Below are 20,121 nucleotides of genomic sequence, written 5' to 3' on the forward strand. Positions count from 1 at the left end.
GGGTTCCTGCCCAAAGTTAAACTGCAAATTAGAGTCCTGGTCCGGAAGGTATCCAGATGCCTCTGACATGTGACCCATACTTCTCGCTGTGGCACAAATATGATGAGAGAAGCAGGATATGAGGCTCATGTGTTTTGCATGGGGCAGGCACAAGGGATAAGGGTTTTGTCTTTGGCCTTATGGGTCAACCTTGGCCTTGTTTCTCCTGCTGCTTCTCCTCACACCTTATAGTTAAGTCTTGCAATCGATCTCACCTGCAAACTCCAGTCTGGCCCAGTTCTGAGCCAGCCCTGACTGCAGCTGCGTAAGTACACCCTTTCTCACCTCTCTCTCCTGTCATCAAAGTGAGGGGCCTGGAGCCAGCCAACTCAGCATAAGCATCCCAGTTTCCAGGGCTTCAGGGAGACCCTGGCCAGTCTCCTCTCGAGGCCTGATATTTGCCTCTGGCTGTCAGCAAGGAGCAGCTGGGTTTTGCAAGCCTCTGGCCAGACCTCACATACTTGCCTGTCTACCTTGGTTTCTCCGCGAATGAACCTGCCACACTTCACAATGTCATGTGTGGTTCTGGTCTAAGATTCACCATTGCGTAACTAGCTGGGTGATCTGGGGCTTGTCGTGGAACTGGTTTGGAACTCTGCTTTGTCTCCCCTCCACCCTCTGGCAAACTGAAGAATTGGGCTACATCATTGGGTACTTAAATCTGGCCTCACATTGGAGCTGCTTGGGGAAAGTTTCTAAAATACAGATTTATGTCTCCCTTCAGCCAAGGCTTTTTGAGTCAGTAGATTTCAGCCCCTTAATGCCCTGGGTGTCATTGTCTTGCTGGGGAAGTGGAGCCCTGATCCCTGTTCAGGCCCTGCTTTGTTCTCTCTGCTTGTTGATGCCAATCTGAACACTGTCCTTCAGTGGAGGTCAGGACCCTAGACAGGATCCTTTCTCCTCCTCACTGTTGGGAGAGAGGCCTGTTCTCAGCGTGAGGAAGAGAATCACTTCTTTCTTGTGCTCAATTTCTGCTATTTATCTCACATTCGATTAAAAAAATCAGCCTGGGTGGTCCGCCACACCTCTGCTACTGGTTTGTCCTTTTCTCTTTCTTTTGCCCCCAGGGTAGCTTTCGTTCCCCTTTCACCAAAACCCTGACCTCAGGGGACGAGAGGGGCTACTGCTAAGTCAGGCACAGTCCACAGAGCCTCCGTCAAATGTGAGTGGGTATTTTAAAATCAGTCCAAGAAGCAAGCTATTTTACTTCTTATTCTCATCATTTAAAAAAAAAGAAGTTTGTTAAGAGCCTGTCTTCACAGGATGCTGTGTGAGGTGCCATGAAAAAGCAGTCTGCCAGCCTCCGTGGTGCTCAGCCAGGGCATGGGTCTAGGTCACTATGAGCAAGTCCAGGCTGGTAGCATTCCAGGCCACATGGGTAGTAAAGTTGCTCTTGTTTTATTTTGTTTGTTTGTTGTTTGTGTTTTTCCTGAGGTGAAATTAATTACTCTTTTTTTTATAAAAGTTTACATTATTCTGCTCTACAAATGTTCATTAAGTATTACTTGGGACGAAGCTATGTGCTCAGCAGCATCAGGGGTACAAAAAGAATAAAGTAGTTCTTACCCTAGAAGTATTCACAGACATACAGACAAATCATTTCTATGTAACTGGCTAATTGCAGCACCAGGGCTAAGCACAGGAGGCCCTAGGACAGTGTTTTTTCAAACTGTAGGTCATGATCCATTAGAGGAGTCATGAAATAATTTTTATGGGTTTGATTTATTTATTTTTTTAATGAATAAACTATACTAGGGTAGAATAGACTAGAACAGAATGGGAACAAAAATATCAGGGTGCATCATACTAGTAAGGTTAAGTTTTATTCGGTGAAACTATTGTGTTGGGGTGTGTGTGTGTGTGTGTGTGAGAGAGAGAGAGAGAGAGAGAGAGAGACAATATAAGATGTATTTCTTACTGTAAGTTGGAGGTCAAAAATGTTTGAGAGCCACTGCACTAAGAACAAAGGAATGTCTTTTAGTCTCTATAAGCTCCATGAGGGCAGGAACCAAGTCTCCTCTTTACCTTAATACATACATACATAAGTATAGGGCTTACTGCATAGCTGAGCACATAATCTGTTTATTGAAGGAAGAAAAGAATAGAAGGAGGAAGAAGATGATTTCCTAAGCCAAGATTTTTTTCCTTTTTATGCCTTTCAACACTGTTCTCATTGAGATCTAATTTGCATACAGTGACTGAACTTAAGTGTTAAATTGCAAATTGTGGAGTATCCTATACCCTTGTAACTTACATCTCTATCAAGATGTAGAATATTTCGATCACCTCAGAAAGTTCCTCTTTTCTCTTCCCAATCAATCCCACACCCTGAGGCGACCCCTGTTCTGATTTCTTTCACTGTGAATTAGTTTTGCCTGTTGTAGAACTTCACAAAGATGGGATTTTTATATAGTATATATGTTTTTATATCTGGTTTCATTTGCCCAGCATGATGTTTTTGAGCTGCATCCATGTTATTACATGTATCAGTTAGTTCCTTGCTTTTTCTTGCCGATCTGTTGCCATAAAAATGGCCAAAAGGACGCTTTGGCCATGAACCAACAGTTAGAGCAGGGGTGAGTGGGGAACCCGGGTCCCTTGGCATTCTGATCTCGACAGTATCCAGAACTTGCTTTAAGATGTGGGATGAATCTTGTGCCAGTCCATTGCCATCTGTTACGGACACCATTCTGCCTCCTTCCTGCGGTGTCGAAGCTCAGTGTGTGCTAAGGCATCGAGGATAAGTGAAAGAAGTGATTTTTGTCGATGTCAGTCCATTGACACAAGGACTAGCCCTTGACTTCTTTTTATTATATAGTATAAGATTTAATCTCAGACTGTAGGAATCTACATGAGGCATCTGACACACACCAGGAAAACCTTGACTTCAGACCAAAAAGATATTCAGAAGTGACTTGAGATAGTCTAAGAACCACAGGCTCCTTGGAATGTGCTTCTCTCCCCCAGGAGCAGATGGAGGAATGAAGAACCGGGCATTGTCCTCATGGAGTGTTGTGAGTGCTGTGTGCGTGGGCAGAGAATCTGTGACACCATGTGCACCCAAGTCAGACAGGAGGGAACCCAGCTTTCTCAATAGGACATTTTATTAAGGGCAATTATTTCTTGCTTCCGTAGAAGTTTGAAGTGGGTGTTTCCTTTCTAGGCCTTCTCTAGAGTCTCTGGGTGAGACTATCAGCTGGTAAAGGGTTAATGAGCTGTCAGTTCAAGTCATCACACATCTGGAAGGGCTATCATTAAGTTCTTATAAAAATTTGATTTCCCCTGAGAGAGTTTTCATCAAACATTTATATAACCCAGAAATGGCCAGGGGAGCCCGGCATGGCCACAGAACTCATCAGAAGCCATGGAAAGCATACTTTGTCCCCATTGTGAGCAAAATAATGTGCTGCCTCTGCTCACTGGGATTCTACCGGGAACAGGGATGAAATATTCAAATCCTGTTTACCTAACCTTGCGAGAAGTTGCTTCTTTGTTGAAGCCTCAGTTTCTGGCTCTTGCCCTTTCAGATATGTGGATAGCCAAGACTCTGGAAAACCTATTCCGAATCTCCCTGGTTGGCTGGAGGCATAGGGGAGCCTGAGGGCACATTGTGAGTCAGACCCCCATGCGCTGACACAGAGAAGCTACAGAGCAGTTATATAATAGAGACAGTGGACTGGCCCAGGAAAGTTCCATGTCTTCCGAAGGCCATACAGACTAAGTAAAACAAAGGGCTTCAGGGGCCGCATCTGCCCACTTGACTTAGATCAGTATTCAGCCTAAGTAGATTATTTCCTGGGAGGCTAGAATCTGTATTCCTGGCATCAGTCAATCAACTGATGTTTATTAAATGCCTACTATGAGCAAGGCCTAATGGTGAGGGATGCAAAGAAGGAACAAGACACTGGCCAAGCCCTCTTGCCTTCTGTTGGGGCGATGTGAAATGGCGAGTCACAGAATGAGGGAGTGTCATTCTGTGTCACATGAGGGCTGCAGAAGAATGTTGTTCTGAGTGGAGGCCAAGGTCAATATATGCCAGAGTTGCAGGGCTGGCTGGCTTCCTAGGGGCTGAGAATTTGATTTGGATCTTGAAGATTGGGTCAGTTCCCAGGTGAAAGGAGTAAGAAATATTTTAGGAGGAGAGAATGCTGGGAGCTGAAAGTGGATTTGGAGATATTCGTGATTGGTGTTTGTTTAAGTGTCTGCATGGTGCCAGATATGTTTAAATGTGTATCAGCCACACAACAACCTCTGAGTCTGGCGCTATCCCCATGTGGGGCTCAGAAAGGTTAAGTAGCTTGCTTACAGTCATACAGCTGATTTGAGGCCTATGGTTTTCTAATACTTGACCCTGAGCAAAGTATGTCATTGGATTAGAACAGAAGAGTCTAAAGAAGAAAATAGAGGGAGATGATGTTAGATGGTCAGACTGAAGACAACTTACACTTTGTTCTGGCTATTGACCTTGCTTAACTTCACTGAGCCTCAGCTTTCTAGTCTGGAAAATTAAAATAATACCAACCTCACTGGAGTTACTATGCAGATTAAAATGTAGAATGTACATAAAGCTCTTAGCACACTGGCACATAATAAGCACACTTAGTAAATGGAGGCATTTAAAAAAATTTATTTATTTTTAAATATTTATTTGCTTTTAAATTATTTTTAATTTTATTTATTTTTTGGCTGTGTTGGGTCTTCATTGCTGCACACGGGGCTTTCTCTAGTTGTGACGAGACGGGGCTACTCTTCATTGCGGTGCATGGGCTTCTCATTGCGGTGGCTTCTCTTGTTGCAGAGCATGGGCTCTAGGTGCACGGGCTTCAGTAGTTGCAGCACGTGGGCTCAGTAGTTGTGGCGCATGGGCTTAGTTGCTCTGCGGCATGTGGGATCTTCCCGGCCCAGGGATCGAACCCGTGTCCCCTGCATTGGCAGGCAGATTCTTAACCACTGTGCCACCAGGGAAGTCTCTGGAGGCATTTTTAAATTTCCCAACTGAGGAAGGTGGACGGTACTTTGGAAAAAAAATGAGAGCTATTATAGGTTCTTCAGCAGGGAGTAGGCGTAACAAAAGCCATATTTGAGGACAGTGAAGCAAACAGCACTGTAAGATGATAAGAGTATGAATTAGGGTAGAGGGAGTGAGAATGGAGAGGAAAGGAGAGTTACCAAAAATATGTAAAGGTTACGAAGACTGCCTCCCCCTAATTCTCTTCTGCACTGAAAAGCTCCCCCCACCCCCACGTACCTGCTCAGCCCTGTGGGCAGCGTTACTTCCGTTCATCAGACTTACAGGCATGGAGTTCATCATCAGGGTCTACACAGAGCTAGTCAGGAAGGTTTACAGGTTCAAGGGAAGCTTGGCTAGACCAGCAGCATCTCCCAGAGGAGGAAGTGCCCCTGCACGTGCAGCCTCCCAATCAGCCGCTTTTGTCTAGCTTCCCTCCCAACTGAATTTAATGTCTTTCCATCCTCCGCCTCTAGTTAAGCTGTAAATGCTGTTCTTCCGCACAGCTAGGCACCTGCCAGGGCCCACTGGCACTGAATCCAGAGCCCAGCCCGACAGGCACTCTGTCACGGAGCTTCTTGTTAGATGCTGGGAGGAGGAGGCACATCACATGCTTTTTCTTCCCCAATAGTGGCTGGTCCCAGTGTGATCATGAAGAGGGGGAAAGGCTGGGGGAAGAGTTAAGTTAATGCCTGCTTATGGAATGAAATGGCAATCAGGCAGATGGTCTTACTCTATCCATGGATTCTTCTCTGATATTTCTTCTCAAGTTCTGGATCTCAAAGCTGTTTAAGCAATAGAGGGGATAAAAGATGGCCAAGGAATTTGGATCTCTGGGTCCTTTGGGAGGGATGGGGAATATTGTCATAGAGTTACAGAATGCCATTGCTGAAGAGGGCCTCGGGGATTATATTTAGTCCAAGTATTTTCAGACTTTTTCTCTAGCAGGAGACTTCTTTCTCAAACCAGGCCTTACACAGAATCCCAATATATTAAATAGAAAAAAAGAGCAGAGCTGGTTTGGTTGAAGCAGGGGTAGGAGACTCCAAGTCCTGCTAGTTGGGCTGCCCTGTTACCCCCTTCTCAAGGGCAGCCTGAGCACAGAACCATAGAGCTCTGGGCTACAGCTCGAAAACCACTGACCTGGCCAAATCTGTTCATTTTACAGTTGAGGAAACGGGTTCAGAGATGGGGAGTGGCTTTTCCAAGGTTGCTTGACTTCCAGTGTTTTTTTTATACTATTGCCTCTTTCATAGCACTTTTTTTTTCCATGTTACTTCAATCAGAATCCTTTAGATGATGTGAATTTTCCCAGTAAGGCTTATGTTTAGAAATTTTTGATCTCATAAATGCTGTCAAGCAGGAGCTTTAGTACAGCAATCCTAATCTACAAGCAAGGCCTGTCCTAAAATGTTGGGAGTTTGCCGGAGGCGGGGGTTGATGACCAGTAGGGTCAGCGCCCCGCCCCCCCCAGCCCCCCCCCCCCCCCCACACACACACACATTCGTTTCTTCTCTCACCTGGAGTTCTCTTGCACCACCTCTGATTTCTGAACCTGAATGCTGAAATGGCCTGGCTTGATTGGTATATGGTGACTAAATCACAGTAACCCTGAGAGAGTGGCAGGCTATATTTTTATTGTTGAATTGTGCTACAGTGGTATCCCCAGAGGAACCTGAAAATAGAAGAATATTCTCCTTAACTCCCAACTCTTTTATGTTTACTGAAGAGCATAATTACATAATTTCATTTTGTCCCAATGAGTCCTCTTCATTCCACCCACTTCACAGTCCTCTAAGGAGTCCTCCATATCGAACTAGGAGTCAAGAACTGAGAAATATCACCCAGATCGTGGAGGGTCAGCCCTCTTCCGGCTGCACAGCTAGTCTTGTTGACAGGGTCAGATCTGCCCTGGGGGCCACCCTCCCCCTCCGCCAAGCCCTGTGGCTGTCCATGGTTTGCTCACGTGCCTTCTCCGTTCCACAGCAGTGCTGTGACTTAGGCTACCACGCCAGCCTGAACCGCGCGCTACGCACCTTCCTTTCCGCTGAGTTGAATCTGGAGCAGTCAAAGCACGAGGGTCTGGACGCCATCGAGAATGCTGTAGAAAACCTCGATGCCACCAGTGACAAGCAGCGCCTCATGGAGATGTACAACAATGTCTTCTGTCCACCTATGAAGTTTGAGTTCCAGCCGCACATGGGGGACATGGTGAGACCCTCTTCCCACCCACACATCCCCAAGGGGCTTGAGCTCACTTGTGTCTAGATTTACTGCACTCAAGCCATGTTATTCTGGGGAAGGCGAGGCCTGGGGCTGGCTTCATGTCTGGTGGGTGAAGCCCATTCCAGCCATTCAGCAAACAGCTCCTGGGTGCCTGCTGTCCACTAGGCTTGACCGTAGACATTGGGGTTTGGAGCCCTCAGGGAGCTTACAGTCAACTGAGTTGAGAGTTAGAAATATGCACAGGGAGGGGCACCCAGAGGGGCCAGCAGGATCAGGGGAGGTGAAAAACAGCCAGCGTGTTCTAAAAGCTACTAACAGTTCAGTATGGCAAAAGGGAAAGAGAGAGGTGGAGGCCTCCAAGTGGTGAGGCTGGAAGAAGTGAGAGCTGAGATGGGGCCAGATACTAAAGGCTTCTGATGGGGACGGAGGGCTAAGCAGGGTGATGACGTGATCTTTTGTCACTCAGCAGAGTTCTGAAGGATCAAATTTTCTTGGGTTTAGAAGATTGTGATAAAAGGTATAGTTTTGCCTGGGTATTGAACAAAAAAAGAATGGGTACCTACAGAAAGGACAGGAGCCAAGATGTCAACCCTAAGAATGGCTATCCAGGCAGCAGTGCATGAACATGGGGGCCCTGTTTATGACTTTTCACCTCCGATGACTAAAACAAGAAAGGCCTAAATAAACTGAAGTGAGAAGCTCTTTGGTTTTCACTACTGTGAATCTTGTGGTTTCTCTTCTGGTGGTTGTACATACACATCAAAGTGAATCTTATTGCTGGGGTAGGAGCCACCATTTGACCTGTGGGTTAAATCAGCAGGAGGATGTATAGGCTTACATAATAGAAAAGCTCAAGATGGATCTTCAGGCATGGTTGGGTTTAGGAGTGGGAATTTTATCAAGACTTAGTTTTTCTTTTTCTGCTTCACATCCTGTGTGTTGGCTCTATTCTCAAATAGGCTTTTATCCCTTGGGGGCAAGGTGACTATATTTCCAGCCTTATCTCCTTGTAGATTGAAATCCAGCAGAAAGAGTGTCTGCTTCCCTCCTAGAAGCCCCCACAAAAGTCTCATTGTGTCTCCTTGGTCCTGATTGGGTGCCGTGCTTATCCCTGAGCCAGTCACTGTGGCTGGTATCTGCAGTCGGCTGATTGGCTTATGCGGAGGTCACACACTGCATCCCCAAGTTGGGGAGAGCCCCATCCAAAGCACATGGCCTGAGTTGTGAGTGGAACGTTCCCCGCAAAGGACAGTCAGGCCAAAGTTACCAGAAGAAGGAGGAATGAATGCTGGGTGACGGAAAAACAACAATGCCCTTTCAACAAGGGAGTGGTGCTTCCGTTAAGATTAGCATCCAGATGCTTTTTAGAAAACCCTCCTCCAGAATGACAACTGTTATACTGTAACCAGCGGATTTGCTGTCATCAATAGGCCACCATGGAGAGTGGGACATTTCTATCCTAAAGACAAAAATATCAAGATGATTTCTTTCCTCCTCTCCTTCTTGGGGAAAACCAGACCATTTACAGTTTGTTTCCATTGCTGTGGCTTAGGAAATGTCAGCATCTGAACAGATGGGGAAGTGAGATGGCAGCATGTGCAATTAGAATACGGGGGTGTATTGGTGTGTCACCAAGCCCCAGGAAGCCCCATTCCTCACCTGCCCTGGCTTCTGGTCAAACTTGCCTTCCAAGTCCCTTTTCCAGCTGCCACAGAGATTCCTTCCCAAGAAGCAGTGGAACTTGGGGACCAGCTGAGTGGAGTGATACATTTTCTGGTGTTGACTGAGATGCCTTCCAAGCCAAACAGCTTGTCTCCATAAAGGGGGATTCCAAATGCTGGGTGCTCAGGCCCCCTCCTAGCCCTGTCAGAGCCTCATTTCCATCCTCCAGAGCACAGCTGGAATGCATTACCTTGCACCCCGATAGAGGACCACTGCCAAAGCATGCATCAGCAGCCCTGCTGCTTCTTAAAGAAACTAGTGTAGAGGTGGTTTTCCCTCCATGATTCCTCCCTGCTACGTCGAAGTTACTTTAAAAATCAATAGTTCAGTCTTCTGCCTAGGGCCTCCCTTTGTGTGATATAGCTGATCAGTGGCTGGGCCAGGCAGGGGCCAGGGCCAGTCGTAGATCTTGCAAAGGTTTTGCATTCCAGCCTAGCCTTCATGTGAGTGGAAAAGCAGCCATCTATCCCCAGTCAGTGAGGGCTGTCTGTAGACTGTGGAGGCAACAAGAGGGAGCTGCCTGGAAGTCCTTGAACTAGGGCCAAAGTTCGGATGGCATTTTGACCGGAAGCCCTGAAATTGGCCAAGGCCCGACACTGATTGGTGTTCTGGGGCACTCAGCACATGAATTGATGCCAAGCACTCTCAGATGTACTAGGAGGAGGTGCTTGGCTCTACCCTTGGTGCCCCCAGAGACTTGTGGGGCTCTGAATGCCTGACCAGTGACATCAGGCAGCCAGAGAGTTTCACTATTGGCACTAACCCATCCTGGCCACTGAGCTTTCTCCATTGTGTCTGCTTATCCAAGAGCCAGAATGAAGTCAGCTCTCCTCAGATCTGAGAGCTGGCTCAGGCCAGCCTCTCAGCTGGGGGAGGAGGTCAAGTCAGTTGAGAGCTTAAAAGCCAATGGAGGAAAAGGTCAAGTCCCAGCCCCCTCCATCTGAACAGAGGTTTTGTCTTTTCAAGCAAGAGAATGGTCTTGGGCATGTGAATGTGCCCACTCGTTGCTGGGGAACGAGGAGGCCAGTTCTATCCAGATGTCTCTTTGCAGACGAGAGGCTAAAGGACACGTGGTGGCAAGGTGACAGGAGCTGCCTCCACGTGGTCCTGCCTCCCAATCTGCCAGCCTTCTGTTCCTCATCGGTCATCCTGGGGACTGTGGGTGACCTCACGCCCATGCCATCACCATGGGCCCATCAGGAGACAGTGGCTCAGCCATCCCCTCACACAGGGGGAAGCTTGTTGACAGTGATCCTTGGAGGAAGGGCAGACTTCTCTCCCACACAGATCTGGTGAAGATCTGGAGTAAAACGATGGCTTTTTGAAAATGCCAAGTTCCACAAGATTCCGTGCCCTCTGGGGCCCTCTAGCAAAGCCCATGGACTTGTTCCTGGCTTCACGCTTTCTCTCATTGAGTCAGAGCTCTCATGCACGGCCCAGATTTATAAACACATGCTGGCTGCCAACAGCGGCATGTTAGCCTCCTGACCCACTTCTCTCCTGCTTTCACTCTGGTGTACAGCAGGGAATGAAGGAGGGGCCAGCGAGGTGGCCACTTGGACCTCTGGCAGGAAGTCCTCACTGTGCCAAAGCTTTGTGTATCTGGAGCTGGGCTGCCTAAGGCACTCTTCTCTGCCCTAACTCCAGCTTCCTTGGAGCCGCAGGCCCTGTATAGACCTGTCCCTGCCAAGCACCAGGCTGGAGGTGGGCTCCAAAGAGAGAGAGAGATCTTTCCAAACAGGTTCCATTGCTCATTCCTTTCTTGTGCTATTTGGTCCTGGAAGAGGTCTACACACTTTGGCTTTGGATTTTGTTTTAACATAGAATTTGTGAGCTTTACAGCTTGAATATAAGTAGTTTTATTAACAGTAATGGGACTCTGACAAAAGAACTGTGTCCCCTTCCTGACCTAGTATTGCTTTCTTTTGGCAGGCTTCCCAGCTCTGTGCCCAGCAGCCCGTCCAGAGTGAGCTGGTACAGAGATGCCAACAACTGCAGTCTCGCTTATCCACCCTGAAGATTGAGAACGAAGAGGTGAGACTCAGAACCACCCTCTGAGTTTCCCTGTCCAACCTCTTGCTGCTGCCCGTCTGGGAGCAGGTGGAAGGAGCATGCAGAGAATGTCCGGGCTGCTGCAAACATTTCCTAGCCAAATGTAGGCTTGGATTTTCCCCTTCTGCTACATCCTGCCCTTGAACTCCAGGAAGTTGCTCTTGCATTGCCAAAGGTTGAGCTCTATTTTGAGCTTTTGCAAAATGCTTTTTTTCCCCCCCTTTGCACATTTAATCAAAATGGCACTTGGCAGCTGTGTGAACAATATTGTGTCTCTGAAACCACCCCCTCATGCCTGGCTTTTTCCAGTATTTTCAAACAAACAGAGGCCTTTGACTTTGACACTTCAAACATCTCCATCCTCTTAGAAAAGGGTGACTTCTGGGCCCGACGTATTTGCTTTCAGCAACCAGTTAAAAAGGCAGTATGATTAATTATCAGCTCCTTTCTTTTGAGCTCACGTGACTTCTCACCTGGCATCTCAGTAAGTCTAACTTTCCCCAGTAAGATCAGGAAAGCCTGGGGATGGGTCACTTAGTTTGCACATGGGCAAACAGGTTCATTCATTTGTTGAAGGTCAGGAAACAGAACCTGGGGCATTGCAGGACCAGGCCCATCATACATTTTTAACCAGCTCTTTGTATGATGGAGTTGGTTTGGATTTGTTTCATCCTCTCTCCCTTAGCACGTCCAGCATAGCCAGGAGCTAATCTTAAATTTAAAAAGTGAACATTAAATAGCTGGGTCAAGCATGTAGCATGAAGGGAGTAGTGGTTTTAGGTCCTCACTGGAGACAGTAGGGTCCGTGTGATATTTATCACTCACTTAGCACCGTCCAATGGGAAGCAGAGCTGCACCCTCTGACAGTCCCCTCCCTCCTTCCTCAGCCCACTTCTCTCCCACTTCTCCAAGCTTCTCCATCACCTCTTGTTTTGCAGCCTGCCCCTCATGCATTATGTTGGCCCTTATCATGGCAGGTAAAGAAGACAATGGAGGCCACTCTGCAGACCATCCAGGACATTGTGACCGTCGAGGATTTTGATGTGTCCGATTGCTTCCAGTACAGCAACTCTATGGAATCCGTCAAGTCCACGGTCTCAGAAACCTTCATGAGCAAACCCAGCATTGCCAAGAGGAGAGCCAACCAGCAAGAGACAGAGCAGTTCTATTTCACGGTGAGGGGGTTCAGTGGCATTTAAAGATCATCTTTAGGCACTGCAGCACACACAGGCCATTTGGATCCCAGTGTCCTTGTCAAGTGTCTGCAGGATATCTTATCAAGTGTCTTGCAGGATATCAAGTCTTTGAATATCTTGACTTGGATCTGGGCATGTTCAGAGACCACCCCTACACTTAAAGACACAAATATACACAAGTTGTATATCTAACAGGGACCCCCAAGAGAAAGGATGGCCCCAAGTACACTACCAAGAATATTTTCTTTTTTGAAGACTTTCTTAACCAGCTAGTAAGATTTTGTTTGAAAGTTTCCTTCTCACCCCTAGGGGTCGTGAAAGGGGGGACTGCATCTTTTGGTTCTTGAGAACTACGTTGAAATATTTTGGCTAACACATATCTTGTTTTTAAAGTCTGTAATCTTTTCTAGTTGATATGATATGATGACATAATTTAAAGTGGGAAATTATTTTTCATAATTATGGCTGAACTTCAAAGGGACAGGTAATGTGCAGCATTGTTGGTTTGCAGAGAATTCTAAAACATTATATTTTGTTATTCATGCATCTCCCAGTCCTCTTTTAGACAGATGGACCCAATTTTTTTTAAGTAGTGTTAACAGTCCTTTGGAAGGTTGCTCGCTGGTCTTTGGTGCTACTTTTTAATAATTAAGTTATTTTGAGCTTGCCAAGTAGGATTTATTGCCTGAACTAAAATTTATTTCCTAATCTTCTGACGACTAAGAAAGAAGAAATTAAGTTTGCAGATGTGAGAGGAAATATAGCCAGTGAATATGCATACTGATTCTGAATGAGAGGAATTAACTTGTTTTTCAGTCAAGAAACACAGTCTGCATGTAGTAAATTGAATTTTTCCTCCAACTGGAAACATTTGTTTAATTCTTCTTTGAACACTGCCCTTTCTCCATTAAGAACACTAGTGATTTGCTATCTCCTTCAAAGAAGAAATCTGTTTTTTCACGTAATTAAGCTCAGAATTCTTCAAAAATTTTTTTTTTGAGTCCTGGAGAAGACTGTTGAAAGGGAGTGATTTAACAATATTATTCTTTTAAAATAACTTTTTTTTTCTTGTAATACAAAACAAAACATGCTTATTATATAGAATCTGGAAGTAAAAAGAAACTAAAAATCAGCCATAATCCCAATAACCTAGAAATAATAGTGTTAGAATATATTCTCTTCCAGGCTTTTTTCTATGTGTACACACAGATGTGAGCATATATTTATAATTTTATTATAAAAAATGGGATACTGTTGTACATATTGTTTTATAATCTGCTGCTTTCATTTAACAAATGATTAATATTTTCCTAAGTCATTTCATTATAACATTCTTTAATACATTTATGAGTAAAATACTAAAATCTATACAGAGAAAGAATGGAATGACATTTTGGCTCATTCATTCATTTTTGTAAAATGCATAGCACATTGCCTGTTTTGTAGCGAGTGCTCAAAATTGCTGAAAATTTATTATCCCCATCATCACTATTAATTTATTCATTGAATATTATTAACTTGTTCATTGATCATTTATTAAGGATCTACTATGTACCAGACACTGTGCTATATAAGCTGGGAATGCTAAGAATATAAAATGAAGAGGAGAATGATGGAGTTAGGCCTATGAAGGGAAAACTTTCTTCTTTACTGCATGTAAACAATTACAATACAATTACAATAGGTTGATTTGGGTAATTAAAAAAAATAAATGTAAAAAATGTTAAGTGCATACATGCACATGTGCATGAATGGCAATCAGGATAAATGGAGTTGGGGAAACGTTACATACAAAGTAACTTCTGTGCTGATCAGGCAATGAGTGAATCAAGAGGAGAAAGGCATTCCTTGAGGAAAGAGCAACATGTGCAAAAGCATGAAGGCATGAAATACCTGGGACAGACATGAAGAAAACTTCCTGTCTATAGTGAGGGCTGTGTACCTCCCCAAGCTTCTTTATCTCAGGAGGTTGTTAAATCCTCGAGAGGCTTTTGGGATTGTCTGGCTGGTCTGTCTGGACTGCTTAGATATAACGCTACTTAAATGACCCAATCTTGTTACATTGCAGAACAAGATTAAATAAGAATTTTGGACATAAAAATCGGTATTTAAGACTGTCAGAAATTACTTTTTGGCTTTAAGTGAAGCTATAACATTTGTATTCAAAATTGACCTTTAGTAAGAGCAGGAATGACCATATTCAAACTGGTGACCTCCCAGATCCCACCCATCCTTTCACCTCTGTCTGAATACACTGATGTCCTCTAACTCATTTCCTGTCTTTTGTGGCCGTAATGCTACTTATCACAATTGTGTGCAAATTTCCTTGGCTAGCAGGAAGGTTTTTTTGTCTGGGCTTGTCTAGTAACAGATTTACAAGAGAGTTCATCATTTTTGTGATTGGTGTTTGGAACGCATCAGATAGTTCATGGTAAAAAGACTTTTGGGAGGTGGCAAAATGGACGTTCAAGAAAAGGGGGCGTGCATGTTCCCCAGGACAGCTGCCTGCGCTTGCCGAACCCTACAAAGCCAACACAACTGCAGATGTGCTTTTCTTAGTCTTTTGTCTCCACAAACGTTTCCCATGTGTTTCCCTGTGCCCTTCAAAGACATCAGAGTAGCGCATCCTAGAAGTTGCCTTCTTTTGGAAGATTGGGAAGAGGTCCCTTGTCATGGCTTTCACTCCTAGTAGTGTGCCTAGTGACCCAGAGGGCTGCTAGGAAAGCTTTCTGACCACTCTCGGCTGTCATCAGATTCATCTACCCACATGACATCTATTGAAAATTTGAAGCATGACCTACAAATGTCAGTCGTTTGCAAGAGTCCCAGGGAAATAATCATGGAATTTTAAAGCTTGAAGTGTTTTTAAAAAATCATCTAACCAAACCTTCTCATTTGAAAGATTTTTTTAAAAAAACTAAAAAAAAAAACCCCAAATCCAAAAAGTATGGGTAGCTTGTTTAAAGTCCTCAGCAAGAGCTGAAACCAGAGCTCTGATCTTCTGGTCTCCTGGTCTCAGGACACAGGCCTTCTCTATGCCCTGCTGAGGAAGCAGAGGTGAGGGGAAGGCTCAGGAACAGTTCAGCTTTCTGCCCTTCTTTGCTCTAAGTGAGAAGACATTTTCTGACCTCCTTGGCTTTGTATCACTTGTCTTCTATAACAAACAATGCAGCACTGTCTACCTTTTTTCCCATTGCCTTTTTATTGCAAGTGTTAAAAAAAGATGCAAAGATTTCAAAAGAGAATACAGAAAAATGTCAAGCCTCTACCCATCCCCAACTCCCACTTCCCCTCCCCTCTGACAGTGATTGAAACCAGTTTCTTCTGTGTCCTTCCAGAGGTATTCTGTGTGGAGACAACCACTGATGTACCCTTTAATATAATAGTATTACATTAGAAATGTAAGGAAATAAAATAAATAGAAATACAAATAGAAGTATACCATCCATACCGTTCTTCACTTTGCTTTTTTCACTTAATTTATTTTGGCTATTATCTTAATGTTAGTCCAAAAGATCTGCCTCCTTTTGTAATGGCTGCACAGAATACCATTGTATGGATGGATGTTCCATCATTTATTTAACCAATTCCCTGCTCATAGGCAGTAATGCTCACTGTTTTTAGCCAAGTACTGTCAAACCCTTATAGGTATTTCCTTGTATGGGGGTTGGAGTATGGGGTTCTTGAATGGGGGATGAAATGGGGGAAGGAGGGCTTATAGCTGATAAAATAAACAAAGCTAAACTGCCTGAATTTGGGAGGACAGATTCGGGTAAGGTAAGAGGTTGGAGAGGACCCAGTTCTTTTGGCCATTGAATGGAGAGTGCTCTAAGACTGCTAGACTTGGTGAGGTCCAAGACCTTTTTTTATCTTGGTATTCTCCAAGAATAAACAGATACTTGATAAATGTGTGCTAAGCAGGTACAAATGCTTGAATGCCCCTGCCCTGTCAGTTAAAGTGGGGAGATACGCTCCTGTTGAAATGTTTGCTCTATTATGTATTCTGTCTGACAGTTGTTTCCTGCTTTAAAAATTGACGGGGAGGAGGGGAAATGTCAGCGTGCTTGGATGGTGGGGAAGCAGCCACAGTAATGACATCTGTGTATCTCTGTGCACGGGGCTGGCTAGGCATAGCTCGCTCCTCCCACCCACCCCACCTTCTGGCAGCAGCGGATACTTAAGGCCTTGGGTTCACAGATTAAATTCAAGGCCTAGGCAAGGTCCGTGAGTTTTATACCACCATGGAAAGAATGTATTTAAAGAGAAGAGGTATTTTTAAATTAAATTTGAAAACCATTCTTGTGCCTCTAACTTTTTTTTTTAAGTCCAGAAACCTGCTTTGATTGAGCTTTCTTAAGTATTAGCACAAAGCAAAGAAGTTTAGAGAAGGACTGTTTTTCGGTTGAGCAGGTGATTCTGTATAAGGAACACTTCTGAGCACCTGCTAGTTGCCAGTCCTTGTGTTAACAATCACAGTCATGCTTGTTATCTTATTTCATCTTTAACACCCTTGTGAAAAAAGATATTATCCCCATTTTTCAGATGGAGAAGCTAAGATTCTGGGAGTTAAGTGACTTGCCCAAGGTTGGAAGAGTTAGTAAGTGGTAGAACTAGAGTATACCAACTCAGACTTCTCCATTTTACTGCAACTAAAATGTCTGTCAGGGAGGGCAGGCTCAGAAAGAAAAATTATTATACTAATCCTTTTCAATTAATAAAACTCATCACTGACAGTTAATACCCAATTAGGAATTATTTAGAAAGAAATCAGTGAGATCATAAAAACTGAATTGAAGGCTTACAATGGCAAAAACCAAAACCACCCAATAGGCTCCTGCCTCCCTTCCTATTTTTGGAAAAAATTCTCAGTTTTGATAATATTGCGTGTAAAATGGGGGTGGGGCCTATGGGGGCGTGGCAATCAGACTGTGTTTTAGGAATTCGATTTCATTTTGGTGATCTGGAATAGACCATGATCCATTCCTTTTTCCTCCACTGAGGAAAACTCCAGGTAATCACTTTACCTTTAGGTGTTTCAGGAGAGGAGCACGGTACAGGGAGTGGAATGAAAGAAAATTAATTACCTAATATTGGGACATGGTTTAAATAAGGAAAGTGACCCTTATTGCCCAAGGAAGGATTTTGAGATTACACATGAACAGTTATTTTCCTAGCCCCCTGGCCTCCAGAAATCATTGAAAAGCTACCTATTCCTCCCTTGTCGTCAGCTGTCTCAGCTCCCTTCGCTGCGTGTCTGGACAGCAGCAGCTGAAGCCTTCTAACTAAGCTCCTCCCAGGAAAGCCCAGGTTACTTCTCCCAGTTTACCTCTCATAGAGATGAGCGCAGATTTATGGGCGGGACAGGGAAGTGATAAATGACATGCGTGCGAATAGGATGCTTTTACCTTCCCATACCCGGCTTACCTAGACGGAAAACTTCCAACCACTGTTTCCACTATTAGGCATGCAGGTCATATACCTTGACACAGTTTTTGATCCTTCAGGATTTAGTGGAACCCGAAAACTTAATTCATCATACCTCTTTATCAGATTGTTATTTATTTTAATGGTTCACTGAGTGACAGCCAGAGTTAACTAGTGAACTGTGAACATGAATGAAAAAGATGATTTCCGGAATCACAAGTATACACGAGTGAGAGGAAGGAATTTGCATCCATCTCCTTTCAGAATTCTGGCTGTTTTCTGAGCATTCTGGTCTTGTTTTAAGGGTTACAGTGTCTGGGTGAATTTTCCCTCATTAGGACACCTTTAGAGTCTCCTTGGGATAACCTTCCAAAGAGGGGGCTCTCGCGGTTCAGATGTTAGCAGTGGATGTTTCCTGAAGGTGTTTCGCCTCTGGGCCCTGAAGTACTGTTCCAAGCCTCACAGTTAGGCATTGGTTGGGGATTAGGATGTCACCCAGGGAAGACTGACAGCAGGTGAGCTGGCAGCTGGAGCAGATGGGTTGGGGAAGGTGACAACGGAGCCTATTTTCATGCAGATGTTCTCATGCAAAAGCACAAAGGAGCAGAGGGAACAGGTCGTGAGGAAAGCAGCAGAAATGATTTGTCATAGGGCTTGTTTTTTGTTTGTCTTCTATTTAATTCAGAGAGTAGGGGCATACTTGGGGGCGTGGTGTGTAACTGCTGAGGAAGGTTCTATCCAGAGGAGAGTGAGACTGTTCATTTATTTACTCATTTTCACACATTTATTGAGTGTCTACTATCTTCTGGGCACAGTACTAAGCATCAGGGATGCAAAGAATAGTGAATGCCACAGTCTCTGACCACAGAGAGGATACCATTTGGAGGGAAAGACGTAGGAGCGGCAAAGCCTCCATGACAGGGCTGGGTGAAAAGTGCTGTCAGAGATTTGCGAAGCTCCACACAGGAGCATCTGGGTGAACGAGGGAGGGCCAGGTTGAGCATCCCAGAGAAAGCAGCATTTTTCTTTGTTTTCACAAGAGAGAGAAGGAGGGAGAGAGAGAAATACACACTCAGTTAAAACTTCACACTGTACAGAAAGGTACAGAATAAAAGTAACTCACATTTTTTTCACCCTTTCTTTCTGTCTTCACCCTAAGTAGTAATAGCCATAAAATCAAATTCTTGACGTATAATTATACTGTTTGCTTAGTACATTAAAAGATAGGACTTTATAATTTTAGGTGTTATATCCACTTACCCCCCCACTACCTCACGTATCACCAGTGATTCGCAGATCACGCTCAGGGAAACACTGCCATTTTACCTCGTGAGTTTAGATGTGGGCAGATGACCCCTCACCCAGCAGATGAACCATTGCAGCAGGAGACAACCAAGGCAAACAGATCCCTGTGAACAGCCACGGGGTAGGGTAGGAAAGACACCATTTAACAGTCCAAAGGCCTGGGATCCAGGTTTGACACCACCACTTACTGGCTTGTGGCGATCAGCAATGCCCCCTTCCCCTTCTCATCCGTAATCAGGAAATAATATGATGTCTCCCCTATGTGCTGTACAGAGTTATTGTGAGAGTCAAATACATGCTAAAGTACTCTAAAAATTCTTAAATTGCTACACGTATGTAAAGAATCAATACTGTGAAGTTTTGTTCTGCTTCTCTCCTTCTGCTCTGTACCATAATGGATCAAGCACGTTATCATAACGATTAAAAGCACACAGTGTATTGTCAAACTGCATATGTGGATACTGGCTCCACCACTCACTAATCGTTTGACCTAGAGCCACTAATTGAATCTCTCCAAATCTCAGTGCCTTCATCCGTAAAATGGGGGTAATGATAATCCTAGTTCATAGAGTTGTCTTGGAGATTTGATGAATTGTCCAGGGAAACACGGTCTCTTGCTGGGCAGACAAGGGTTGAGAGAGGTCAAATCACAAAGTACAGCACAGCAATCATATTTTGACTGTTAGAGCAGATGGGATCGCATTTCCATAAACCTCATCTTGTGTTTGGAACCGCCAGCATGTGTGTATACAAGTGGAGGGTGTCAACCCCTCTCTCTATGTGCTCAGAAATCCCAAGCTTTCCACAAAGACTCTGCACAATAGAGGAGGAAGCGACTGAAATGATGAAAATACGGCTCAGACAGAGATGCGCTGAATGCTGTGCTTGGTGCTTGCAGCCGAGGCAGGGGCTGAGCCTTGACATTGCTCCTGGTGTGAAGGAATGCACCCTGGGAGGGGCCGGGCAGGGCTGGATGTCAGTGGAGGTGATGAGCCGCAGGTGTGATCCTCACACCAAAAAGGCGGGGTTCAGTGAGTCCCTCCACCCCCCCGCTCTTCTTCCTAGGAGCTGAAAGAGATGGATGAGGGGCTCGAGGAGATAGCTTCTTATGGTGGCCGACGTGGAGCTCCCAGGAAGACATAGAGCAGG

The 20,121-nt window shown here is 44.8% G+C and overlaps 1 protein-coding gene across 10 annotated transcripts in view; it reads left to right on the top strand.

Moving 5' to 3' along the window:
• Positions 1–20,121, top strand: part of SRGAP2 (SLIT-ROBO Rho GTPase activating protein 2) — a 236,138-nt gene that overhangs the window by 166,215 nt on the left and 49,802 nt on the right. For 8 of the 10 annotated variants that reach the window (XM_059940413.1, XM_059940431.1, XM_059940459.1 and 5 more), the window contains 3 exons: positions 7,034–7,258; positions 10,928–11,029; positions 12,025–12,222. In XM_059940413.1, coding sequence (XP_059796396.1) covers positions 7,034–7,258; positions 10,928–11,029; positions 12,025–12,222 — 525 coding nt within the window. The remainder of the gene's footprint in view (positions 1–7,033; positions 7,259–10,927; positions 11,030–12,024; positions 12,223–20,121) is intronic. The other 2 variants (XM_059940422.1, XM_059940440.1) reach the window with 1 other exon arrangement.

The sequence above is a fragment of the Balaenoptera ricei genome, chromosome 1 (assembly GCF_028023285.1).
Source record: "Balaenoptera ricei isolate mBalRic1 chromosome 1, mBalRic1.hap2, whole genome shotgun sequence".
Classification (NCBI taxonomy): domain Eukaryota; kingdom Metazoa; phylum Chordata; class Mammalia; order Artiodactyla; family Balaenopteridae; genus Balaenoptera; species Balaenoptera ricei.